Source organism: Nothobranchius furzeri, chromosome 16 (genome assembly GCF_043380555.1).
Source record: "Nothobranchius furzeri strain GRZ-AD chromosome 16, NfurGRZ-RIMD1, whole genome shotgun sequence".
Lineage (NCBI taxonomy): Eukaryota > Metazoa > Chordata > Actinopteri > Cyprinodontiformes > Nothobranchiidae > Nothobranchius > Nothobranchius furzeri.
This window is the reverse complement of record NC_091756.1, coordinates 44385878-44408373: the sequence shown is the minus strand read 5'-3', so window position 1 is coordinate 44408373 and position 22496 is coordinate 44385878. Positions and strand designations below refer to the sequence as shown.

At 42.9% G+C, this 22496-nt stretch overlaps 1 protein-coding gene across 2 annotated transcripts; it reads left to right on the top strand.

The window, feature by feature from the left end:
• The first annotated feature begins 4151 nt into the window (after positions 1-4151).
• LOC107387746 (synaptopodin 2-like protein) lies at positions 4152-20398 on the top strand. 2 transcript variants are annotated; one of them, XM_015962907.3, is made up of 5 exons: positions 4152-4389; positions 12477-12628; positions 12725-13006; positions 13104-13486; positions 17051-20398. In XM_015962907.3, exons 1-5 carry the CDS (start codon positions 4288-4290, stop codon positions 19648-19650), a joined length of 3519 nt encoding a protein of 1172 aa, XP_015818393.3. In that variant the 5' UTR covers positions 4152-4287; the 3' UTR covers positions 19651-20398. The 2 variants fall into 2 exon arrangements, with proteins under 2 accessions (XP_015818393.3, XP_054605274.2); XM_054749299.2 differs by having other exon boundaries at positions 4341-4389; positions 12790-13006.
• Positions 20399-22496: the final 2098 nt, after the last annotated feature.

The following is a 22496-nucleotide window of genomic DNA, read 5'->3' as shown; positions in this document are numbered from 1 at the left end:
TGGAGTCCCTGGGACGAGTGCTAGATAGTGCTCCATCAGGGGACTCCATTGTCCTGCTGGGGGACTTCAATGCTCACGTGGGCAATGACAGCTTGACCTGGAGGGGTGTGATTGGGAGGAACGGCCCACCTGATCAGAACTCGAGCGGTGTTTTGTTATTGGACTTCTGTGCAAGCCGCAGTTTGGCCATAACGAACACCATGTTCGAACATAAGGATGCCCACCGGTACACTTGGTACCAGGGCAGCCTAGGTCACAGGTCGATGATAGATTTTGTAGTCGTATCATCTGACCTGCGACCGTATGTTTTGGACACCCGAGTGAAGAGAGGGGCGGAGCTGTCAACTGATCACCACCTGGTGGTGAGTTGGATCAGATGGCAAGGGAACATGCCGCGTAGACCTGGCAGACCCAAACGCATAGTGAGGGTCTGCTGAGAACGCCTGGCAGAAGAACCTGTCAAGACGGTCTTCAACTCCCACCTCCGGCAGAGCTTTGACCACGTCCCGAGAGCAGTGGGGGACATTGAGTCCGAGTGGGCCTTGTTCCACTCTGCGATTGTCGAGGCGGCTGTTGCTAGCTGTGGTCGTAAGGTGGCCGGTGCCAGTCGTGGTGGCAACCCCCGTACCCGCTGGTGGACACCAGAGGTTCGGGGAGCCGTCAGGCTGAAGAAGGAGGCCTACAGGGCGTGGCTGGTCTGTGGGTCTCCGGAGGCAGCAGACAGGTACCGGATAGCCAAGCGGGGTGCAGCAGTGGCAGTTGCCGAGGCAAAATCTCGGGCGTGGGAGGAGTTTGGTGAGGCCATGGAGAAAGACTATCGATCGGCTCCAAAGAGGTTCTGGCAAACTGTCCGGCGCCTCAGGAGAGGAAGGCAGCAACTCGCTCACACTGTTTACAGTGGGGATGGGGAGCTGCTGACGTCAACTGAGGCTATAGTCGGACGGTGGAAGGAATACTTTGAGGAGCTCCTCAATCCCACCAATGCGCATTCCGAGGAGGAACCAGAGCTGGGAGGCCTGGGGATGGACTGTCCGATCTCGGGGGCAGAAGTTGCTGAGGTAGTCAAACAACTACACAGCGGCGGAGCCCCGGGGGCGGATGAGGTTCGTCCTGGGTATCTCAAGGCTATGGATGTTGTAGGGCTGTCATGGTTGACACGTCTCTACAACATTGCGTGGTCATCGGGGGCAGTTCCTAGGGAGTGGCAGACCGGGGTGGTGGTCCCCATCTTTAAGAAGGGTGACCTGAGGGTGTGTTCCAACTATAGGGGGATCACACTCCTCAGCCTCCCTGGAAAGGTCTACTCCAAGGTACTGGAGAGGAGGGTCCGATCGATAGTTGAATCTCAGATAGAGGAGGAGCAATGTGGTTTTCGTCCTGGCCGTGGAACTGTGGACCAGCTCTATACCCTTGCAAGGGTGATGGAGGGGGCATGGGAGTTTGCCCAACCAATCCACATGTGCTTTGTGGATTTGGAGAAGGCTTATGACCGTGTCCCCAGGGGCACCCTGTGGGGGACGCTCCAGGAGTATGGGGTGGGTGGCTTTCTGTTAAGGGCCATTCAGTCCCTTTACCAGAGGAGCGTGAGTTTGGTCCGCATAGCCGGTAGTAAGTCGGACCTGTTCCCAGTGAGGGTTGGACTCCGCCAGGGCTGCCCTTTGTCACCGGTTCTGTTCATCACATTTATGGACAGAATTTCTAGACGCAGCCGTGGTGTGGAGTGTGTCGAGTTTGGTGGCAGGAGAATCTCGTCTCTGCTTTTTGCAGATGATGTGGTCCTCCTAGCTTCATCCAGCTCTGACCTTCAGCTCTTGCTGGGTAGGTTCGCGGCCGAATGTGAAGCGGCTGGGATGAGGATCAGCACCTCCAAATCTGAGACCATGGTTCTCGACCGGAAAAGGGTGGCTTGCCACCTCCGGGTCGGGGGAGAGGTCCTACCTCAAGTGGAGGAGTTTAAGTATCTCGGGGTTTTGTTCACGAGTGAGGGTAGGAGGGATCGGGAGATCGACAGGCGGATTGGTTCGGCGTCTGCAGTGATGCGGACGCTGAGCCGATCGGTCGTGGGGAAGAGGGAGCTGAGCCAGAAAGCCAGGCTCTCGATTTACCGGTCGATCTACGTCCCAATCCTCACCTATGGTCATGAGCTTTGGGTAATGACCGAAAGAACGAGATCGCGGATACAAGCGGCCGAAATGAGTTTCCTCCGTAGGGTGGCCGGGCTCAGCCTTAGAGATAGGGTGAGGAGCTCGGACATTCGGGAGGGACTCGGAGTAGAACCGCTGCTCCTCCGGATCGAAAGGAGCCAGTTGAGGTGGTTTGGGCATCTGGTCAGGATGCCTCCTGGACGCCTCCCTGGGGAGGTTTTTCGGGCATGTCCTGCCGGCAGAAGGCCCCCGGGTCGACCCAGGACACGTTGGAGAAGTTACATCTCCAATCTGGTCCGGGAACGCCTTGGGGTCCTGCCGGAGGAGCTGGTGGACAAGGCCGGGGAGAGGACGGCCTGGAGCTCCCTAGTTGGGATGCTGCCCCCGCGACCCGGACCCGGATAAGCGGAGGAAGACGAGAGACGAGAGACGAGAGACGAGACAATCATGTTCTCAGTTGTTTTACTTGCATGCACAAACAATGGCAACTTAAATGCAAAATAATCTTTTATGTATTTTGTTAATTATATGTTTAGGTTGACTGTTTAAAACTCGCCTGCCCAGTAACATGAAACTTTGTGTTCTCTGATCCTTATGTGACTGTAACAGTAATATTGACTTTTCACAAGCAATATATTAAATTCATTTTTCTACATGTAAGTTATCAGTTTGAGTGACAAGGTTTCGGAGACGTTACATTGTCTGTGATTTTTGTCTTGTATGTGTGAATGAATGAATGATTTTTTTAAATGACCACACAGTCATTTGGAAAAACTTACATTAAAAAGATGGGTTCAAGTTAAAATAACTTAATTTAAACATTTTACACTAACATTTTAAAAGAACATTCTTAAAACACCTCATATGAGTGGATAATGGTTTAAATTATGTCAACTTGGTAGAACTAATGCATGAAATTGATTCACATGTTAAAACAACCTGATTTATTTAATTAGAGTTAACTCAAACACATTTCTAAATGTTAACAATTTAAGTTAATGAACTTAAATTATGCAAGGCAATCAGTTTCCTCAGTTCATTTGAGCTGAACTTACTCAGCAGGTTTTACAGTGCACCTTACATTGGTGATATCGCCAGTCCTTACACCCCCAGCAGGTCCCTGAGATCCAGTGACCAAAGCATACTGTTGTGCAACACACCAGGCTAGAGACCAAAGGTTTGCTGCTGTGGCCCCAGACTCTGCTCTCTCCCCCTGAGATCAGTGGGCTCATTGCTCTCCTTTAAAAAGCAGCTGAAAAGTCACCTGTTCAGGCTGGTTTTGGTGTGACCTGCTGATTCTTCCTTCTTTTCATGCTGATGTTACAATTGTACCTTTCTCAGGATTCCTGTATTACCTTTTTCCTATTCATTTTTGTCCTCTTTCTCTTTATTTTTTTTAAATGTTCACTTTTCCCATTTTGTATGATTTTTAAAAATCATTTAAATATAATTTCAAATCATTAAAAATGTTTTGTTCTTGTCAAGTGTCTCATGATTTTTATCTTGAGAGGCTCTACATAAAAATATATTAAAAAATGATTTCTTCTTCTAAAAATTGAAAAACATTAACTCAGATTTTAAGGTAAAACAATGTAAGTTTATGATGTTTAATAATATTCAACTTTTATTTCAAAATGTCCCGTTTTGTAAAACAAATGTCCTTATCACACTTCCCTTTCCTTTTATTTTGTGATCCTAACGAAAATGATTCTGTGGAGGCAGGAAGAGCCACTGCTCCGACATGCTGATTGCCGAGCGGCTCAAAGAAGGGGTGATGGTTATTTCGGGAGAGTATATCAGGAAGAATCCCCTCCGCTATGGGGTGCTTGAGACTGAAATGGCAAGTGTGGAACACACACACACACACACACACACACACACACACACACACACACACACACACACACACACACACACACACACACACACACACACACACACACACACACACACACTTAAGCCCCCTTTGACGCTGCATTCCAGTGTGAGCTGATGAGAGCCAGCCACCCTCTGTCTTCTGATGGGTGGAGTGATCCTGGAGAGCAATGGGTGTCACTCTTTACTCGCAGAGAACGGGGAACTGAGGAAACAGACGGTAAAGTCTCACTCTTAGATATAAAGTCAGTGATCTGGAAGCAGAGGGATGGGAGTAGAGGAGATACTTGTCTCCATCTCAGGAGGAGCGCCGTGGGGTTTCAGACTACAAGGAGGAGCGGAGGAGCAGAAACCTCTCCAGGTGGCGAAGGTAGGGCGAAGATACAGCCCGTTTTTCTGTTTGTTGATGGACAACTTGTTTGTTGCACTAACCTGAAGTTTGAGGGGATGATCAGTTTTGTAATTTATAATTTTTCCTGTCTCAACTTTAGGCGGAAACAGAGATGTTTGACTTTTTGGCAGAGCTCCCTTTAGTGATCTTCATTAGAACTTGAACTTTGTTGGAAAAAACAAAACAATTGAAGAAAAATCTGAATAACACAGAGATGGTTGAGTAAAAACTCAAATATTATACATTATATAATAATTACCATTATTACTATTATTGTTTTTACATTATTATTATTAATAATTATCATATGATAACCCTTTTATCCCAAATGAATAAAAAATGCAAAAACAGGACCCCCCCCCCCCACATATTTTAGGTACTGACATTGACAAATTAGTCACTAAAATAAATGAAAAAATTAATTATGAATGCATAACATTTTTTAAAAAATTTTCCAGTAATAAGATTTAACAAATGTTAAAATTTTATAAATTGTGTTATTCCAATTTAAAAAGCTCTTAATCTTTTGAGCCCAAAATGATACATTTGATTGGCAAATTTTATTTGCAGTGTCAGAAGAATTGCCTGAAATGATGCAACCTTTCGTTTGTAATTAAAAAGCTTCGACGTCAAGTATTCTTCCTCCCGTTTCACACGGCAGTCCCTGGCCCCTGCCCAGTTCAGTCCAACTGTCAGCTGTTGTCACAGAGCGTCTGGGTCAGGGAACAGCATGAGTGTTAGTTTGAGGGTTAAATTTAACGCACATTCCATTACCCTATTACCAGAATGTAAAGACAGAGATAAATTTACATTCTTTTGAACTAAAATGGGAATTCAAATATTTTCTATTAAAATGGTTGCTGTATTTGTAATGTGGTGTGTTCATAAAGAGCATATACACTGCTCGACCAAAAATAAAGTTGTCACCAAAAGAAAAAAGGTCACACACTCTAATATTTCCTTGAATCACCTTTAGCTTTGATTACGACACACATTCACTGTGGCGTTGTTTCCATAAGCTTCTGCAGTGCCACCGGATTTATCTCCATTCAGTGTTGCATTAATGTTTCACCAAGATCTTGCATTGATGATGGTAGAGTCTGACCGCTGCACAAAGCCTTCTCCAGCAAATCCCAAAGATTCTCAATGGGGTTAAGGTCTGGACTCTGTAGTGGACAATCCATGTGTGACAATGATGTCTCATGCTCCCTGAACCACTCTTTCACTATCTGAGCCTGATGAATCCTGGTATTGTCATCTTAGAGAATACCCGTGCCATCAGGGAAGATGGAATAACCTGGTCATTCAGTATATTCAGGTAGTCAGCTGACCTCATTCTTGGAGCACATCCTGTTGCTGAACCTAGACCTGACCAACTGCAGCAAGCCCAGATTATAGCACTGCCCCCACAGGCGTGTACTGTGCACGTCTGACTCTCACTCAGGTGTCTGGACATTGAATCCCGCCCAGGCCCTCGTTTCTCCACCTTGCCACATTTGGCGTTGTTGGCAGAATCCATGTAGCACTGTCAAGTAGGGACATGGATTTGAAGTTTGTGGCACCCTGCGCGGGAGCACAGGATGCACTTGTGGAAAGAGGGGGAAACATGTGGCAGTGTGAGTGTCCTGTCACTGTCTCTCAATTGATCATGCACCCTGGCTACTTGGCCAAGAGGATGTCCCTCTAGCTTACTGGTTAGCGAGCATGACTCTCACCCGGGTCCTCGTGTCTCCACCTTGCCACACTAGGTACTAGGCATGATGGGTGCATCACTTCATCTGCCTCTCTTCTTACCATGATGCGCCATCACTCTGGAACAGGGTCCATCTGGACACATCAGACCAGTTTTAAGAATGTGTTCGACAGTTCTTAACCCAGTTTTAGTCGTTTCTACAATCTCCTTAGATTTTTTATCTGATTGATGCATGCCAATGATCTGACCCTTCTCAAACAGACTAACATCTTTTCCACGACCACCAGATGTGTCTTTCCACATGGATGTTTAACCCTCTCAGGCTCAAAATAAGTTTTGACTAAAGGACGAACAACTAAGTCCTTCAGGGGTAATTCAGACTTAAAAAATGCTCATGAAATACGTATGTGGAGTAACCAGCTAGGTAGGTTTTAATGTTGTAAATTTGCAACACCTGCTTGCAGAGGGTTAAGAAATGAGAAGCAACTCATTGCACCAGTTGGGGTTGAATAACTTGTTGCCAGATAATCCCCATGCGGTAATTATCCAATAGGAGGCTCCTACCTATTTGCTTTGTAAAATCCAGGTAGACTTTTTTTGGCTGGACAGTGTACATGTATCTGGAACAAAAAAAAATGTTTCAGGTTAGTCATCCACACACACCATTTTATTTCTTGTGACATTTTGAGATATGCTCTCTAACAATAAATCTGTTCCTGAAAATAAGGCAAGGCAGCTTTATTTATAAAGCACATTTCACAAAGGCAATTCACTGTGCTTTCCAGGAGCAAGAAAAGCAAGATCCTTAAAATAAAGATGACAGAAAAAACAATTTAAAGTTAAAAAGAAACCAATAAAGTTTAAGGGTGAACAGTTGCAATGCAGACAGTGCAGCATAAGAACATTTATTCAAAGGCTGATGAAAACATGAAGGTTTTCAATTTTGATTTAAAAGTCTATAGAGTTGGGACACATTTGAGGTCATGAGGAAGCTGATCCCATCTGTGAAGCATAGTGGCTAAAAACTACTGGACCTGTTTGGTTCTGACTCAGTTTATTTCAGACCGTTCTCCGTAAACCCTAGATGGTTGTGCGTGACAAGCCCAGACGATCAGCAATTTCTGAAATACTCAGACCAGCTCGTCTGGCACCAACAACCATGCCACGTTCAAAGTAACTTAAATCACCTTTCTTCACCATTCTGAAGCTCGGATCATCTTGACCATAAATGCATTGAGTTGCCACCAGGTGATTGGCTGATTAGTAATTTGTGTTAATGAGCAGTTGGACCGGTGTCCCCAATAAAGTGGCCGGTGAGTGTAGTTATAATCTTAATATGGCCATTGAAGCTCTGAATTCACTGTGACACCAAGATTTCTAACTTGGGTCTTTGTCTTTATTTGTCTGGAGCCAAGCTGAACACTAACCTCCATCCTATCCTTCTTATTTCCAAAGAAGTAGGAACGTGACCTCGCTCACACTGATGTTGAAGGCTCCACCGTCTCTGACAATGAATAAGAGTTCTAGAAGAAAACACTAAAAGCAGTTTTTAAATCATGATTTATTTTATGAAGTAGAAAAAGCTACCCCAAAATAGCCTGAATATGTGAAAAGTAGCCAAATCCTAAGTTTAACGATAGCAACACGGACAAACAAGCAGTCGTGAAAATTGATAATGAGTCTGTGGAATGACTCTTCTTAACAGAATTATTTTAACTGGGCTGCATTAAAGGGGATTCTAGGTCAGATATTCTCCTTCATGATTTTCTGGTGGTAATAATATTAATAATCTAATACTTCATTGATCCCTTTGTTGAAATTCTTCTCAGTATTTGACCAATCCCTGAGAGCAGTGGGCTCCCATCGGAACGGTGCCCAGGGGGCAGCTTTCCAGGATTCAGTGTCTTGCCCACTTCAACACGTGGCCCACCCGGGTCTGGAATGGAATCTTTTACATTTCAAACAATGGATAACCACAGTAACCATGGTGTTCAGTTTGTTAATGTTACTCTGGGTGGAATGAGACACAAACATTCCAGTCACACTCTTATCTTGTCAGTTCAGAATCTTCTTTAATAATACAATAGTACATAATATAATGCAATGTACTGGCTTCTGAGATTTAATGTTATGTAATATAATATAATGTAAGATAATATAATGTAATGTAATGTAATGTAATATAGTATAGTATAGTATGATATGATATGATATAATGAAATGTAATGTAATATAATATAATATAATATAATATAATATAATATAATATAATATAATAATATAATATAATATAATATAATATAATATACAGATAATATAATATAATATAATATAATATAATATAATATAATATAATATAATATAATGTAATGTAATGTAATGTAATGTAATATAATATAATATAATATAATATAATATAATATAATATAATATAATATAATATATATTTATTGGGATATTCAGGATTTTTTTTGTCTGTGCTTTCAGCTCAGCAGAGGTTGTGGTCTTTCATGTTGTTGAACATGTTCTCTTACAGAAACCAGGTGAGGTTAGCAGTGCTGCAGTTGTTAGTAGTAGTTGTTTATCCATAAATATTGTTTCACAATTTATACCAAATTTTGTATTTACTCAGGTTATTTATTCTGACATTGAGAGTTGTTTGCTCATCTCAAGCATCTGAAAAGAAAAGCAAATTCAAAATAAAGTATGTAAGGGAGCAAATTAGTTCTGGAACAGAAGGTATTTCTGGATCCAGCGTATGGCAGACAAGATGACCTGAGCTGGGAGTTTGGTCAGTGTGTTCTTCCTCTTGATGTGTGTTGTTGGACATATCTCTGATAAGCCCTGCTGAGACCGGAGTGCAAACTGCAGGTTCAGAATAGCTCATTTAAGAGGAGCTGGAAGCTGAGCATGGAAAAAGGAAGACCTCTACTTCACACACAGAAATACAGATGCACACATATTTGCTTTTGTTTTAAAGCTTTTAATTCCAGTGCTTTTATTGTGTGTGTTTCCTGTAACAGCAGCACCCTAGTCCCTGTCTGTGCAGGAATGTGTTTCATTTTGAGGTATATGGTGAGTGACAAACATGCTTCTCTGTTCTCAGCTGGTGATTCAGCTGTTCAAATAGCCCTTTGGTGATTTGTGTGTGTGTGTGTGTGTTGGCCTCATAGTGGGAAATATTGAGAATGATAACTTGCTCACTCTGCTGGTGTGAATGTGACATGGGATTTTTGGGCCAAGAGATATCCCTCTGATAAAGGAAAGGAGGTGCTCGAACACACTCAACATTTTTACTCTCAGCACTGATAAGGTGTGTGTGTGTGTGAGCAAGAGAGAGAGAGAGAGAGAAGGGATAGATGGAGGGCCTTATCTTCTACTTTTAGCTCCAACTGTGACAAGAATGCTCACCATCTTGTCTTTACCAACACACACACACACACACACACACACACACACACACACACACACACACACACACACACACACACACACACCCCAGCTAGAATACTTCCTGAAGGGTCCCATGACATCACTGACCTCAGGCAACAGCTGCTTGAATGCACAACTACTGATGAACTAAAAAAGATACCTATAATTAGAATAAAGTTTTAAAAAACTGTGCATAAAAGTTCAGCATCACCCCGGTGTAAAATCCCCTGTAATTTTCAAAATGCAGCGATGCTATTTCATACATATGACGCTTACGTGTGACTCAAGGGCTTATTTACTACCCGCATTGTTCCAGAAGTGCAGCGGTGTCTTTCATGACTTTAATCCTGGCAGTGGAGAGGAACAACCTCATATATGACATCAAACATATCAAATGTGATTTCCTTCTCTTTGGTTTAGTGGCAGATTGCATGAACAAACCGTAACCTTTGAAGTCTTAAGGGATCTTGTGATCTTGCGAGATCATGGCAGAGGAGCTGCTTCGCTGTTGAGACTCTCCCGGTGTGCACTGGAGTGCTGATATTGTTGCGAGTGAACCGTTCCGCGCTGCTGATGCTTCCAGCGTGCATCTGGGGTCACAATTCAGTCATTTATTTGTATAAAAGGCTGGAGTCATTTTGTCTTAATTTTGTTTCCATGACAACAAATCTTCCTTTAATTGTCATAATAAGTATTTGTTTTGCTCTCTGATAGTTAGCATTCTGACAAGTGTTTCATGGACATTTGAACTTTTCTGTTCAATCTATGACAAAACTAAACATAGCAAAGTTTCACTCATAAACTTGAATTTTAGCACAAAAATCTTAATTCTAAAGAGCAATGTCTCAATCTTTCTGACAATATCCATGTCCTATTGATGTATTTGTGTTGAGCTCCACCCTTCATCTTGCTGCATGTGTGAATGGTCTGGAAGAAACTGCTGTTGCTGTAAAAAAGGTTCAGCAGAAGGTTTTTTTCCTCAGAATCCCACCTGCCTCTAAACCTGCTACAGCCATTCTGTAACTCAGTGGAGAGACTTTTAACGTCCTGCATCACCACCTGGTATGAAATCTGTTCTGCACCTGACAGAGCATCAGAGTGTGAGCAAAACAACGCAGAAGATAATCAGCCTCTGTCCCTCTGGAGGACTTCTACTGCTACAGAAGCTGCAGCAGAGTTTGCTGTAAAAGATCCCTTTCATTGCACTGCCTGCTCAATGGACTAAACTTGTACTGTTGCTTTTAGTACTTCCTCAATTATTTTACTGCCTCTAGTTTTTCTATCGTTATAATATTAAAGAGCAAGTCACCCCCTACAAGAAACACTCAACACCCACTTCATGTTTGAAAAATGCAACAAATGCTGTTGCCTGGCAGACCGAGACGGCGGAGCCGCTAACAAATACACACAAACAGGCTCACAAAAGCATTGTGACATCATAATTTACCAGCTAATGTCATAGTGTACCTCTTAGCCAATAGCGGTGGCAGATTTAAATTCAAATGTAGTGCAGAGTTTTTACCTGACGATGGCGAAGGACTGACAGTTTTAGGCAAAATATTAAAATTTGAACAAAGATGCACTAAAGTGCCAAATTATTGACTATACATGACTACGGCATAATTAGACACTCGTTTATATTTTATCAGCAAAAAAAGGTTGATTTAGGGGTGACTTGTGCTTTAATGTTTTATTCGTTGACGTACCTCATGGCCAGTTAGTTATCACTTTAACAATGTGAGCAAGTGTGGACTCTGAGTAGGAGGAGCCATAATTTTTAATCAAACAAATGTATAGTTTGACAAATCAGCGTGTTTGTATAAAATTCTATTTGAATTTATTTGAATTTATTCTTGGAGGATAAGCCACTTGAGATGAACCATTTCCTCCATAGAAAGTTCCAATGAAAATAAAATAACAAGATAACACACACAGCTGGACAGCTGTTTTCCAAGCAAACATAAAATCAATGGGGTAGGAACAAGCACACACACACACACACACACACACACACACACACACACACACACACACACACACACACACACACACACACACACACACACACACACACACACACACACACACACACACACACACACACACACACACACACACTAGGCAATATATTGAACAGATAAACATTAAAATAAAGAGCTACAGTAAATACATAAATCCGTAAAAAATCATAAACTGTTGTAGGTGATTATTATTATGTCTGCATATCGAAGCTTTAAATAAACAAAAAGTTCATTTGAGCTTATTGATTCTATGAATAACAATAAAATTAGAGATTTACATTCCAAACTATTATTAATATATCGTCCATTCTCTTAAAACCTGATAGACAAAATAATGTTAACACACATTTTTACGAATTACAATATTATATTTTATACATCTATATCTGTATATCTATCTATCTATCTATCTATCTATCTATCTATCTATCTATCTATCTATCTATCTATCTATCTATCTATCTATCTATCTATCTATCTATCTATCTATCTATCTATCTATCTATCTATCTATCTATCTATCTATCTATCTATATATATATATATATATATATATATATATATTACATACTTTTAATACTGCCACATATTTTTATAATGCCACTTCCCACCTGCAGAACTTCAGTTCTCCACCAGAGGTCAGAGGACATGAGAGGTATCAGTTTTTCTTTTATGGCAAATGCTACTTCTGCCAGAGACACTTAAACAGATGTGAATACAGAATGTGTGCAAATGAAACATTTAACATGGTAGGGTTATTCATTTGTAAAAATACATTAAAAATGCAAAGAGGCAGTAGATAGAGGAACAGGTGGTACAAAAATAAAGTACTATTATTTTAGAAGGGGCATTGTCTCAATATTTATTATTGTGTATTCTATGGCTGCATAAAAGTCTAATAATCTCCTTCCCCTGTTCAGGTGCGCAGACGTAGCAAAGCATGCCGAGCTGGACTGAAGGAGTGGGATGAGCTGGTAGCTATTGGTGACCATGTGTGTGCAGAGTTAAGTCATGCTCAGGCCATGAGCCTGATTGATAAAGAGAGTGCCACTCTGAACCTGAGGATTAAAAGGTCAGAACATGGACCTGCAGCTGCAACACACAATCTCTGACCTTGTTGTCACGTCCTACAAAGTTCTGCATGCTACAGCTTGTGCACTTTTTCCAGGACCGCATCTGAATATCACCCATCACCATGCACCAACCTCCCTGCATCACCTCTGTCCTCCATAGGGGTCCTGTTGAGCAACAGTTCCTGCCTTCTTTCCCCCATGGAGTTACCCAGAGGTGTTACTTCCCCCCCGGACAGTGAGGCTTATTACGGAGAAACAGATAGTGATGCTGACACGCGCTCACACACTCACCAGCGACGCCAACGGCGCACACCTCCTTGTGCACGCTGTCCTGGTCGCTATGACAATCAAGAAGAGGAGACTTCAGAGATGAGCGGGTGAGGCCTGAAGTCCTCTGAAATTTCCTAACGCAAATACAAGAAACCTTCAATTTTAGGTTCCTCCATTAAATCTGATGGTTTCTGTTGTTCTAAGATATGAGAGTGCAACAGATGCAGGTGTTACCATGCAGCGGAATGGCCAGGGTTCTATCGGCGTCCCTCGGAGAGAACTTATCTTCCTGCCCCAACAGACAGGGTGGACCACTCCTGCACACACCCCATACACTCTCACCCCTCACACACTCACTCCAACTCCGGATCAGGGTCCGGTGGATGCAGAGGGAGAAGGGGACAGCGGTTTCCAGGAGGCAGGGGGCTACATTGCTCCAGCCTGCCCACCTCTAGTCTCACCAGAACGGGCAAAGGAGGCACTGAAGTTGAGCTCCAGTAACCATTTAGTCCCGATGGTGGGACCCCTGAAAACCCCTGTAAACGAGGACCTGTCCACCACCTACATGGACAAAGCTCGACAAGCTAGTGAGTAATAATCTGATTCTTTTGGTTCCTTAACTCTTCATGACATGAGATTCAGTTTATTAGCGTTTCCAGCTCTGAACTGTCTGATCCTAAATCTTTTGTGAGATCATCCTCCAGTGGTTGCATCGTGTTACAAGAGTTTACATTTACAAGCTGAAGGGTGGGTTATGCACAGAAACGGTCATAGAGGATACTCTCCACCACTTCCCCTGAGCTTGTCTCCTCTCGGTCTGTTTTTATAGCTGTTGAAGCTTTTGATTGACACGCGGGGCAAAACCCCGATTTACAAAGCGGCTGAATATACTGTACATGTCACATTCACCAGATGTGTAGAACCAAGTGGTGGAAATGTGTTTCCCATATGTTTAAATAGGCTTTTTGGATCCAAACAACTGAAAACTGATTCCTCAATTCACTGATGAACTAATTAAGATGATTTGTCTAACTGCTGACTAAATGTGTAGAGTACGAATGAATGCATTTGAATGAAACTCTAAAATTGATCTTTTGGGTTTTCCTCTCACTTTACAGATATCTGAAGTATATTTGGTGTAGAAACATCATAATACACACGTTGAGCTTCAGACATCATGGGAGGTTTTAGGCTGAAATGTTGCCAATGACTGTAGGTGTCAACAAAATTTTACTGTTAGCAAAATATCACAAACCAGTAAACAGCTTAATAAAGAAAAAGAAAAAAATTAAAACATCTTTGTTTGTTTAGCTACAGTAAATACCATCTGGTGATCATAATTATCCAAAATCTGCCCTGAAACTTAAAATTCAGACAGCAACAGTCACTTTAATAAAAAATCAGATAGATGACACACATGCACGCACGCACGCACGCACACACACACGTTTATCGGTGTAGAGTAAAATAATCAAAATCAATATGACAGAATTTGTCCTGTTGTTTCTAAACAGTTCTCCCCAGATCCTGAACGGCTGCTTTAACCTTTTTAAGTCTGATTCTGTTGGGTGAAATCATGATGTCTAAAGGGATGAGAGCTGATTAATGAAATAAATATGCTCTGACTGACTTCTCTATTCAGAGGGGTGAATGCTGCTGTAATGAATGATCTGTCACCAAGTGCAGGAGCCCAAAGACCCGAATGACTTTAATGTAGGGAGACGGCTTACAGAACAAACGATGGCCGTGGCAACCAGGGATCTAACCTTTCTCATATTACACACACACACACACACACACACACACACACACACACACACACACACACACACACACACACACACACACACACACACACACACACACACACACACACACGGATTTGTTGTTGTGGTGCTGTTTGTATGTGTGCAACAATGGACACACTTTCCACCACAACACACACCCTCTGTTTAGATATGTGGTGAGGAGTCTCCCCCTCCTTGTGTGTGTGTGTTTGAGACAGAGAGTGGACAGCTGTTTGATGCCTGTCAGACAGACGGACAGGAATAGCGGGTTGACATCATGCGTCCGTTTGGGTTGCTGAAAACAGACAAAGGTCTTTACATGGGCTGTCCTCGGAGAGCGGAACCTGACTCCAAACGGGTCTCCACTCAGAGCTGGCTTGGACTCTGTTAGGGTGTGTGTGTGGGAGGGTCTGAGGGAGGTTAAGGCCACACACACACACACACACACACACACACACACACACACACACACACACACACACACACACACACACACACACACACACACACACACACACACACACACACACACACACACACACACACACACACACACACACAGCTGTGAGATGAAGGACCTCACACCTTCTTGCTCAGACATAGGTGGACACACGGTCCCACACACTGCGTACTCAGGTAAGACACAACACTCCTTGAAACTTTATTTACACAAATCTAGAGGGATCTGTTTTTCTTTATTTCAGATTAACTGGATTAGTTTTATTTCAATGGATTACCGTGTATTATTACCATGTTCATGTAAATGAAAGCTCTCTGTTGTTTTGACAGACTTAGGTGATTATTTACTCTTTATTTGTCTGTATGAGCTCAATGCAAACAGAATTGTTGACTTTTTTCTTTACTTCATTGGAAGTGTTACTTTCAGGAAGAAAGTGGCTGATTTGTTGCTACTTTGGGTCAGATTGAAATTTCAGGTATGAGATTTGTTTAGTTTCATGGAAATCAGTTAATACATACATTGAATATTTTTCCTTACGCATTGGAATGAAGTTGAGTTTTGCCATTTGAATTACATCATTTAGATTTCCACAAAGCGTGTTATATTTTTTGGTACTTTCACCTTTAAACTAAGAAAAATGGAAGTACCACATTTTATGCCAAATGCCAGAAAATCCTAGATACCCAGACCAGCAGCAGCAAAAACATTTTGCTCTGCAGGTCTTATATATTTACACATATAGGACAGCTAGCTAGGCTAAGAAAATCCCAAAATTGGACCAGAATTTGTCTAATAATTAGGGTTTTAGACCAGGCTGTGTGAGTCAGCAGCTTTCTCCTCAGCATCGGATTTGACGTTTTTACAGTAATTAGCAAATATGCAGCTAATAAAAAGCACTGAAAACATCCAGTCATTGTAACTAACAAATGTGAGAAATATGGTTTATTTTTTTTTCTCTGCTGCTGGTCAACTTTGGTTAAACTTTTTGAAATTGACTTTTTGAGAGTTTCACAAGACATTATTATTGTTTGTGTGCAGAAGTTGAATCTGTTTATGTTTGAGCTGTGGTGGGCAGAGTATCCACAGTTTGTAATAAAGTAACTCTAATTTTTATTTATTAAAGTAGTAAAAATAAAAAGGCCACTCAAGTATTAACTGCTCAGTCATAACAGCTGGTTAAAAGGCTATGAATATGAAAACAGTTGGGATGTTAAACAGACTAAAATATTCTTTGCTTGCACACACACACACACACACACACACACACACACACACACACACACACACACACACACACACACACACACACACACACACACACACAGACAGGAGCACGTAAACACACACACACACACACACACACACACACACACACACACACACACACACACACACACACACACACACACACACACACACACACACACACACACACACACACACACACACACACCTGCATGATAATACAAAGAAAGTTGTAATTCCTTCTAACGCTCAGATTCCTGTTTCAGAGACTGATTATAATCTGAATTAGATCTTGGATCTGAAACATAAAATATTTGACCGTTTTACGAAGAACAGAAGCATGCACACTGACACTGTTTGGTGAGGAAACCACTGGGATCTAACCTTCCCAGTGTGTGAGTCAACGTTGGAGAGCAGCAGGAACTCTTTGTTCTAAATCCACCACACACTCTCATGTCTGTCGCTGCTGCTGCTCCTCACAGCTCCTTACTGCGATAATACTGCAGAAATCAGCCTCTACCAGCAGTTGCTTCCGTTATTTGCAGCCTGTTCCTTGTTTTGGATTAATCAGAACTCCCATTACAGCCTCTCTCCTGTGTTTCTGCTCATTTCAGTACATTTATTTTGGTCTCTCGCTCTTTTTTCTTTCTGTCTTGCAGAGTTGCAGCGAGGGGAGAGTGTGGTGGAGAAGCAGGTGAAAGAAGCTCGCTCTAAATGCCGCTCCATTGCATCTTTGCTGACTGATGCTCCCAATCCCAACTCAAAAGGGGTTCTTATGTTTAAGAAACGCAGGCAGAGGGCCAAAAAGTACACGCTAACCTGCTTTGGCAAAGCTCTGGGCGACAGGGGAGGAGAGACAGAAGGGGAAACAGGAGGGGAGACGGAGGAGGAAGGTGGAAGTTCACACTTAAGCGGCTCAGAAGTTGACGAAGAAGGTTACCCAGCATCCTTTGATCCAACGTGGGATTCCGGTTATCTTGAACTGCTGGATAAGAGAAGTTCTGCTTGCCCATCAACCACACCTATCACCATCCATAGCACAGAAGCAGAGATATCAGCCCTTCTCCGGCCAGGACTTTTATCTTCTGAATATCAAAGCAAAGGGTTAGAGATTTCAGGGCTGGAGAGCTCACCCGACCACAGCTCAAGGGTGGAGAGAGGCATCACGAATCAGCCAATCAAAACAATGTCTCCTCCAGCTGTGGCTCTGACCAATGGGGGTTCTGTAGTTGTAAGTCGAGCAAGTGTTGTCCTGAGTCCACCTTCTGACACTCCTCTTCAGAGTCAGAAAGTGCCCCACAGCCACCCTGATCCATACCCAAACACGGACCTGCACAGCAACTCCGGTTTCAACCCTAGTGTTCTGAACCGCACTGCACGACCTTTCACCCCCGGCTCGACTCCGTCTCATGCTTCTGTTACCTCTGTGATGTTCCGCCCTCCCCAGCCCAAACCCACCCCCTTAACCATGTCACCCAAACCCATGGCAGCGGTCTCCGTGGTGACAATCTCTCCTACTCAACCTCCGTGTGGATCAGACACAAGGAGGGCGGTGTCCAGCACTTCTCTATATATCCCTCCAAGGAATAACAACAGCAACACTTCCCCCTCTGTCTGCTCACCCCCATCAGCTCTTTCATCTCCCTCCTCTCTGGCATCAATAGCTTTCTCTCACCCTCCTTCTAAAAGTTCTCAGATGCCACCCTTGATGCCTGCAGTGCAGGCTTCTCCCTCAGCTCCAGCCTCGCCCTCAGCTGCTCAAAGTTCTCTGGTACGTCCATCACCTGCTCAGACCTTCTCTCCTTCACCGCACCCATCTCCTGCTGCTCCTGCTCATCCATCTCCCTCCGCCTGCATTTCACCTTCCCACATGTCCTCACTGAATTCTCCTCCAGATCTGACTCATCTGGCTCCTTCAGCCACTCACCCCATCCTTTCTCCTTCGGCCTACATCGACATGACAGGAGTGGTGACTCCTACATCACCTCCTCAAGCTCCTATTCCTGATTCACTGACCACACGTGAGCAGCGCATTTCCGTTCCCGCTGCTCGCACCGGCATCCTTCACAATGCCCACCGCTGTAGCAACAAGAAGCCCATGTTTAGTGCGCTCAAAAGCAAAGATGTCTCTCCAAACCCAGACTTGATGTCGATGGTGCAGAACATGGATGGCGGCTTTGAAAGAGCCCCATGCGTTGAGTCTGCTGCACCAAGTGCAGAGACTGGTCATGAGTCTGGGCCGGAAGAGGACTGGCTGAGGCTTGGGGCTGAGGCCTGTAACTTTATGCAGGCTCAGCAGGCTCAGCGAGGACACCGGCCACCTCCTGTTGCTCCCAAACCACAGTCTCCCCAGGTACTGCAGCTTGCAGGAAAAGGAGGCCAACTGTTTGCCCGCAGACAGAACCGGATGGATAGATACATTGTGGAGAGATCTCCATCTGCTGCTGCAGCACCTTACTCGCCTGCTCAGACCAGGGAGCCCTCACCCACTCCTTCCCTCCCCGCCACCTGGAAGTACTCACCTAACATCCGTGCTCCACCCCCCATCAACTACAACCCCCTCCTCTCGCCTTCCTGTCCTCTAAAGGCCCAGAAGAAACCTGAAGTAAAGAAATCTAAGACAACCGCATATAAAGGGCATAAAGCAGACATTAAACCCATGGACATAATGAGCCACCAGCCATACCAGCTCAACTCCTCCCTGTTCAGCTATGGAGGTGGGGTTCCTCAGGATACCTCCATCCCTAATCAGCAGAGAGGTGGTCCTCAGAAGACAGCTCGAGTCTGTGAGGTAAAGCGATTCTCTACACCTCCACCTAAAGCCACGGGACCCACAACTAAAGTGATTGCACCTCGTTCAGCTACAACACTCGGAGAACCGCTTAGGTACTCTGATGCTATGTTCTCTTCACCCACCACTGATACCACTCCTTACCATAACCATCATCCTTCACCCCAGCCTTACCTTCCTCAGTGGACCTCCTCCCCCATGTCATCTCCAGTTCCTCCTGTCCCCACTGCCCCGCTCCCTCAGCTCCCTACCTTCTCCTCTCCTCCTACATTCCCCCAGTCCGCAGCTGCTTCACAGACCAACTGTTATTTTAAAAGTGCCCCAGATCTCAGTCCTCTGGGCCCAAGTAATCTGCCTAAGCAGGGATCCAGCACCCCTCAGCCCACCAGGGTCCCCAAGCCTCGGTTCAGCACTTCCAACCTGGGTCTGCAGCCTGGCGTATGGCGTCCTGGGTCCACTTCCCACTAAATGGATCTTCATCTGGACAGAGGAAATCAACTCCAATATATATTAATATTTAAACGTGTTGGCAGCCACTTTTGTTAGAATGCCTTTAGTTACAAATAATCTCACTAACTTTACTCATTTTTATAACTGTCCAAAACTCCAGACAGCCAGTATAGTTTCTATTATTATTATTATTAGTAGTAGTAGTATTAGTATTAGTATTATTATGGAATGGTGCCTTATATCAGTTTCATTATAGGAGCCATAAATATTGTTCTCACTTTTCGTATTGAATCTCATTTACCCATGGTTTAGCATTATTTAACAGGAACATTGTGTCTGGAGACAGAAATTAAGTTTGGGAAAGTTACAGACTGACAATGGAAGAATTGTTCTTTAACTATTGATTTTGGAGCTGAAGAATGGAGGATGTGCCATGGTAAGACTGTTTTAGGAGAAAGCAGTGGATTATTGAAAAGGGTAAATAGAGCTGGAATGGTCTGATGTGTGTCAGAGGCAGATTGTACTGACTTCCTGTTTCTATCAGATTCTAACAAACTAAGTTAGTTATTTTATTAACACTCATATAGGTTTTAGGCTTTTAAAGTGTTGTTGTTTGAGAGTGTTTTAGTAGTCATTTTTAGGGGGGAAAAAGCTTTTTATTTCAGATTTGTCTTCTCAAATGTTGACATGAGACACGTATGACATGTCTGGCTCTGTTTTTTTTCTCCACAGAAGCATGGGGTTGAATAAAAATAGATCTGACTCACTTCAGCTGTCATTCTGTTTCTCCCTGTGCCATCCACATCATCACCCACTCCAACACCGAGGCACCAGATCTCCTCAGTTTTCATTTTTTGAACGTCGTGATTTTTCATGATTCAAGTTGTTTTGGAATCAAACATAAGAGACGGGATTTGGGCATTAAAATAGTTTTGATGAGGGTTGAACTTTCACCACATGGGGGCAGTGTAGGACTTGTTGCACCACTGCAGTTTATTGTTTCTTTTCAGCTTTTATGAATGCAAATCCCATCATTTTATAATATTAACAGCAACCTCTATTCTTAGTTTACATCTTAACTGCAAGTACACACATATTTATATAATGCATCAGCTGAGTGGAGGAAAAATAATTTCCACGTTTCCGTGTTTGTTGCTCCTTTTGATGTTGTTCTTTTAGAACTGTTGGCCTACATTTCAAATCAGCTTAATGACATCCATCTAATGGCGTTTGAGATGTGAAATCCAACCATCACCACAGAGAGGGACCTAACCTCTGACCCTTGTCTGGATCAGCGGACAGATGGAGCTAACTTTAATTAGTTCCCTGCAGGTCCGAAGGTAAGTTTAGCTTCTGTGCAGCTCAAAATAAGTAATATTATGTAAGTATTATTATTATTATTATTATTATTATTATTATTATTATTATTATTGTTATTATTATTTATAGTATTAGTAGTAGTATTAGTATTATTATGTTAACTCATATTTATATGTTGATCCAAAACCAAATTCCGTACCTTAGGTGAACAGTTTATCTTTCTGGGTCAAACTCTGCATCCTTAGTTCTCACAAATGCTGAATAACATGAACACAAACACACACAACCCATTTCTCCTATTTTAGAAGCCGGTAATCTACAACTATTTGGCATGGTGCTAAACTCCTAAATCGGACGGCTTTTTCTAAATGTGATTGAGAGCAAAGAGGAAGTGGTCCCAGGCAGAGCCTCATACATCCTGTCGCCATGTTTCTAGGTCAACAGCGCTGGGTGTTTTGGGTCAGGAGCTAAACGAGGTGGATAAGTACTGTTAATTCTGCATCTCTTTTGATGTAGAACAGTTCTCTTTCATACATTTTTATTCCACAGTAACTCAATTTTTTTTGGGGGGCTAATAATGTTTGTTTTCATTACACTTAAAAGAAAGAAAGATCCAAGACCTAGCTTTTCTGATTTCAACACACATCTTTTTCTAATTTTTTTTTGAGTTTCCCATAACATGCATTTATTACATCGACTGGATTACTGTAATTTATTACTCTCAGGAAGTCCACAGAATGTAGTTAAAGGTATTCAGCTTGTCCAAAATGCTGCAGCTAGAGTTCTGATGAAAATTAAAAAGAGAGATCATATTTCTCCTGTCTTAGCTTCCCTACAGTGGCTGTCTGTTTAATTCAGAATAGATTTTAAGATCATCCTTCTTGCATATAAAGCTCTTAATAATCAAGCTCCATCATACATCAGTGATCTCATTGTTCCATAAGTTATGTATACGGAGCACTTTGCTCTCACACTGCAGATTTACTGGTTGTTCTCAGAAATGAAAATAGGACGGGAGGCAGATCTTTTAGCTATCAGGCTCCTCTCTTGTGGAACCAGCTCCCAGCTTTAGTCCGTGAGGCAGACACCTTGTCTACTTTTAAGACTAGGCTTAAAACATTTTTATTTGATAGGGCCTATGGTTAAAATCTGATGTTAGCTCAGATCTGGACAAGTGGGGAAGTAGAGGGAGGTGGAGTGTACAGTGGAGAACACTGTCGGTAAAGACGGCTCTCCCTTGCCCTGTGTAACGTACCAGTGGTCAAATTTTCACCAGCAAATTGACCAGAAAGTAACCTTTCATTCACAGACACAAACACATTATCTGTCTGGCCTCCAAGAAAGAAAAACAAGTGTACGACGTGCAACTAGCCAAAGAAGCCATAACATCTTTGCTCAAGGCCTCTTGGAGACTCCTGCTCTGAATAAAGGTCATCTTGAATTACAAAAGACTTTACCACTTATAAGTTGAAATAATCAAATGTGTTGAATGAACAAGATGTTAAATCAAATGTTTGAATAATCTGTGCTTTAATCAATGACAG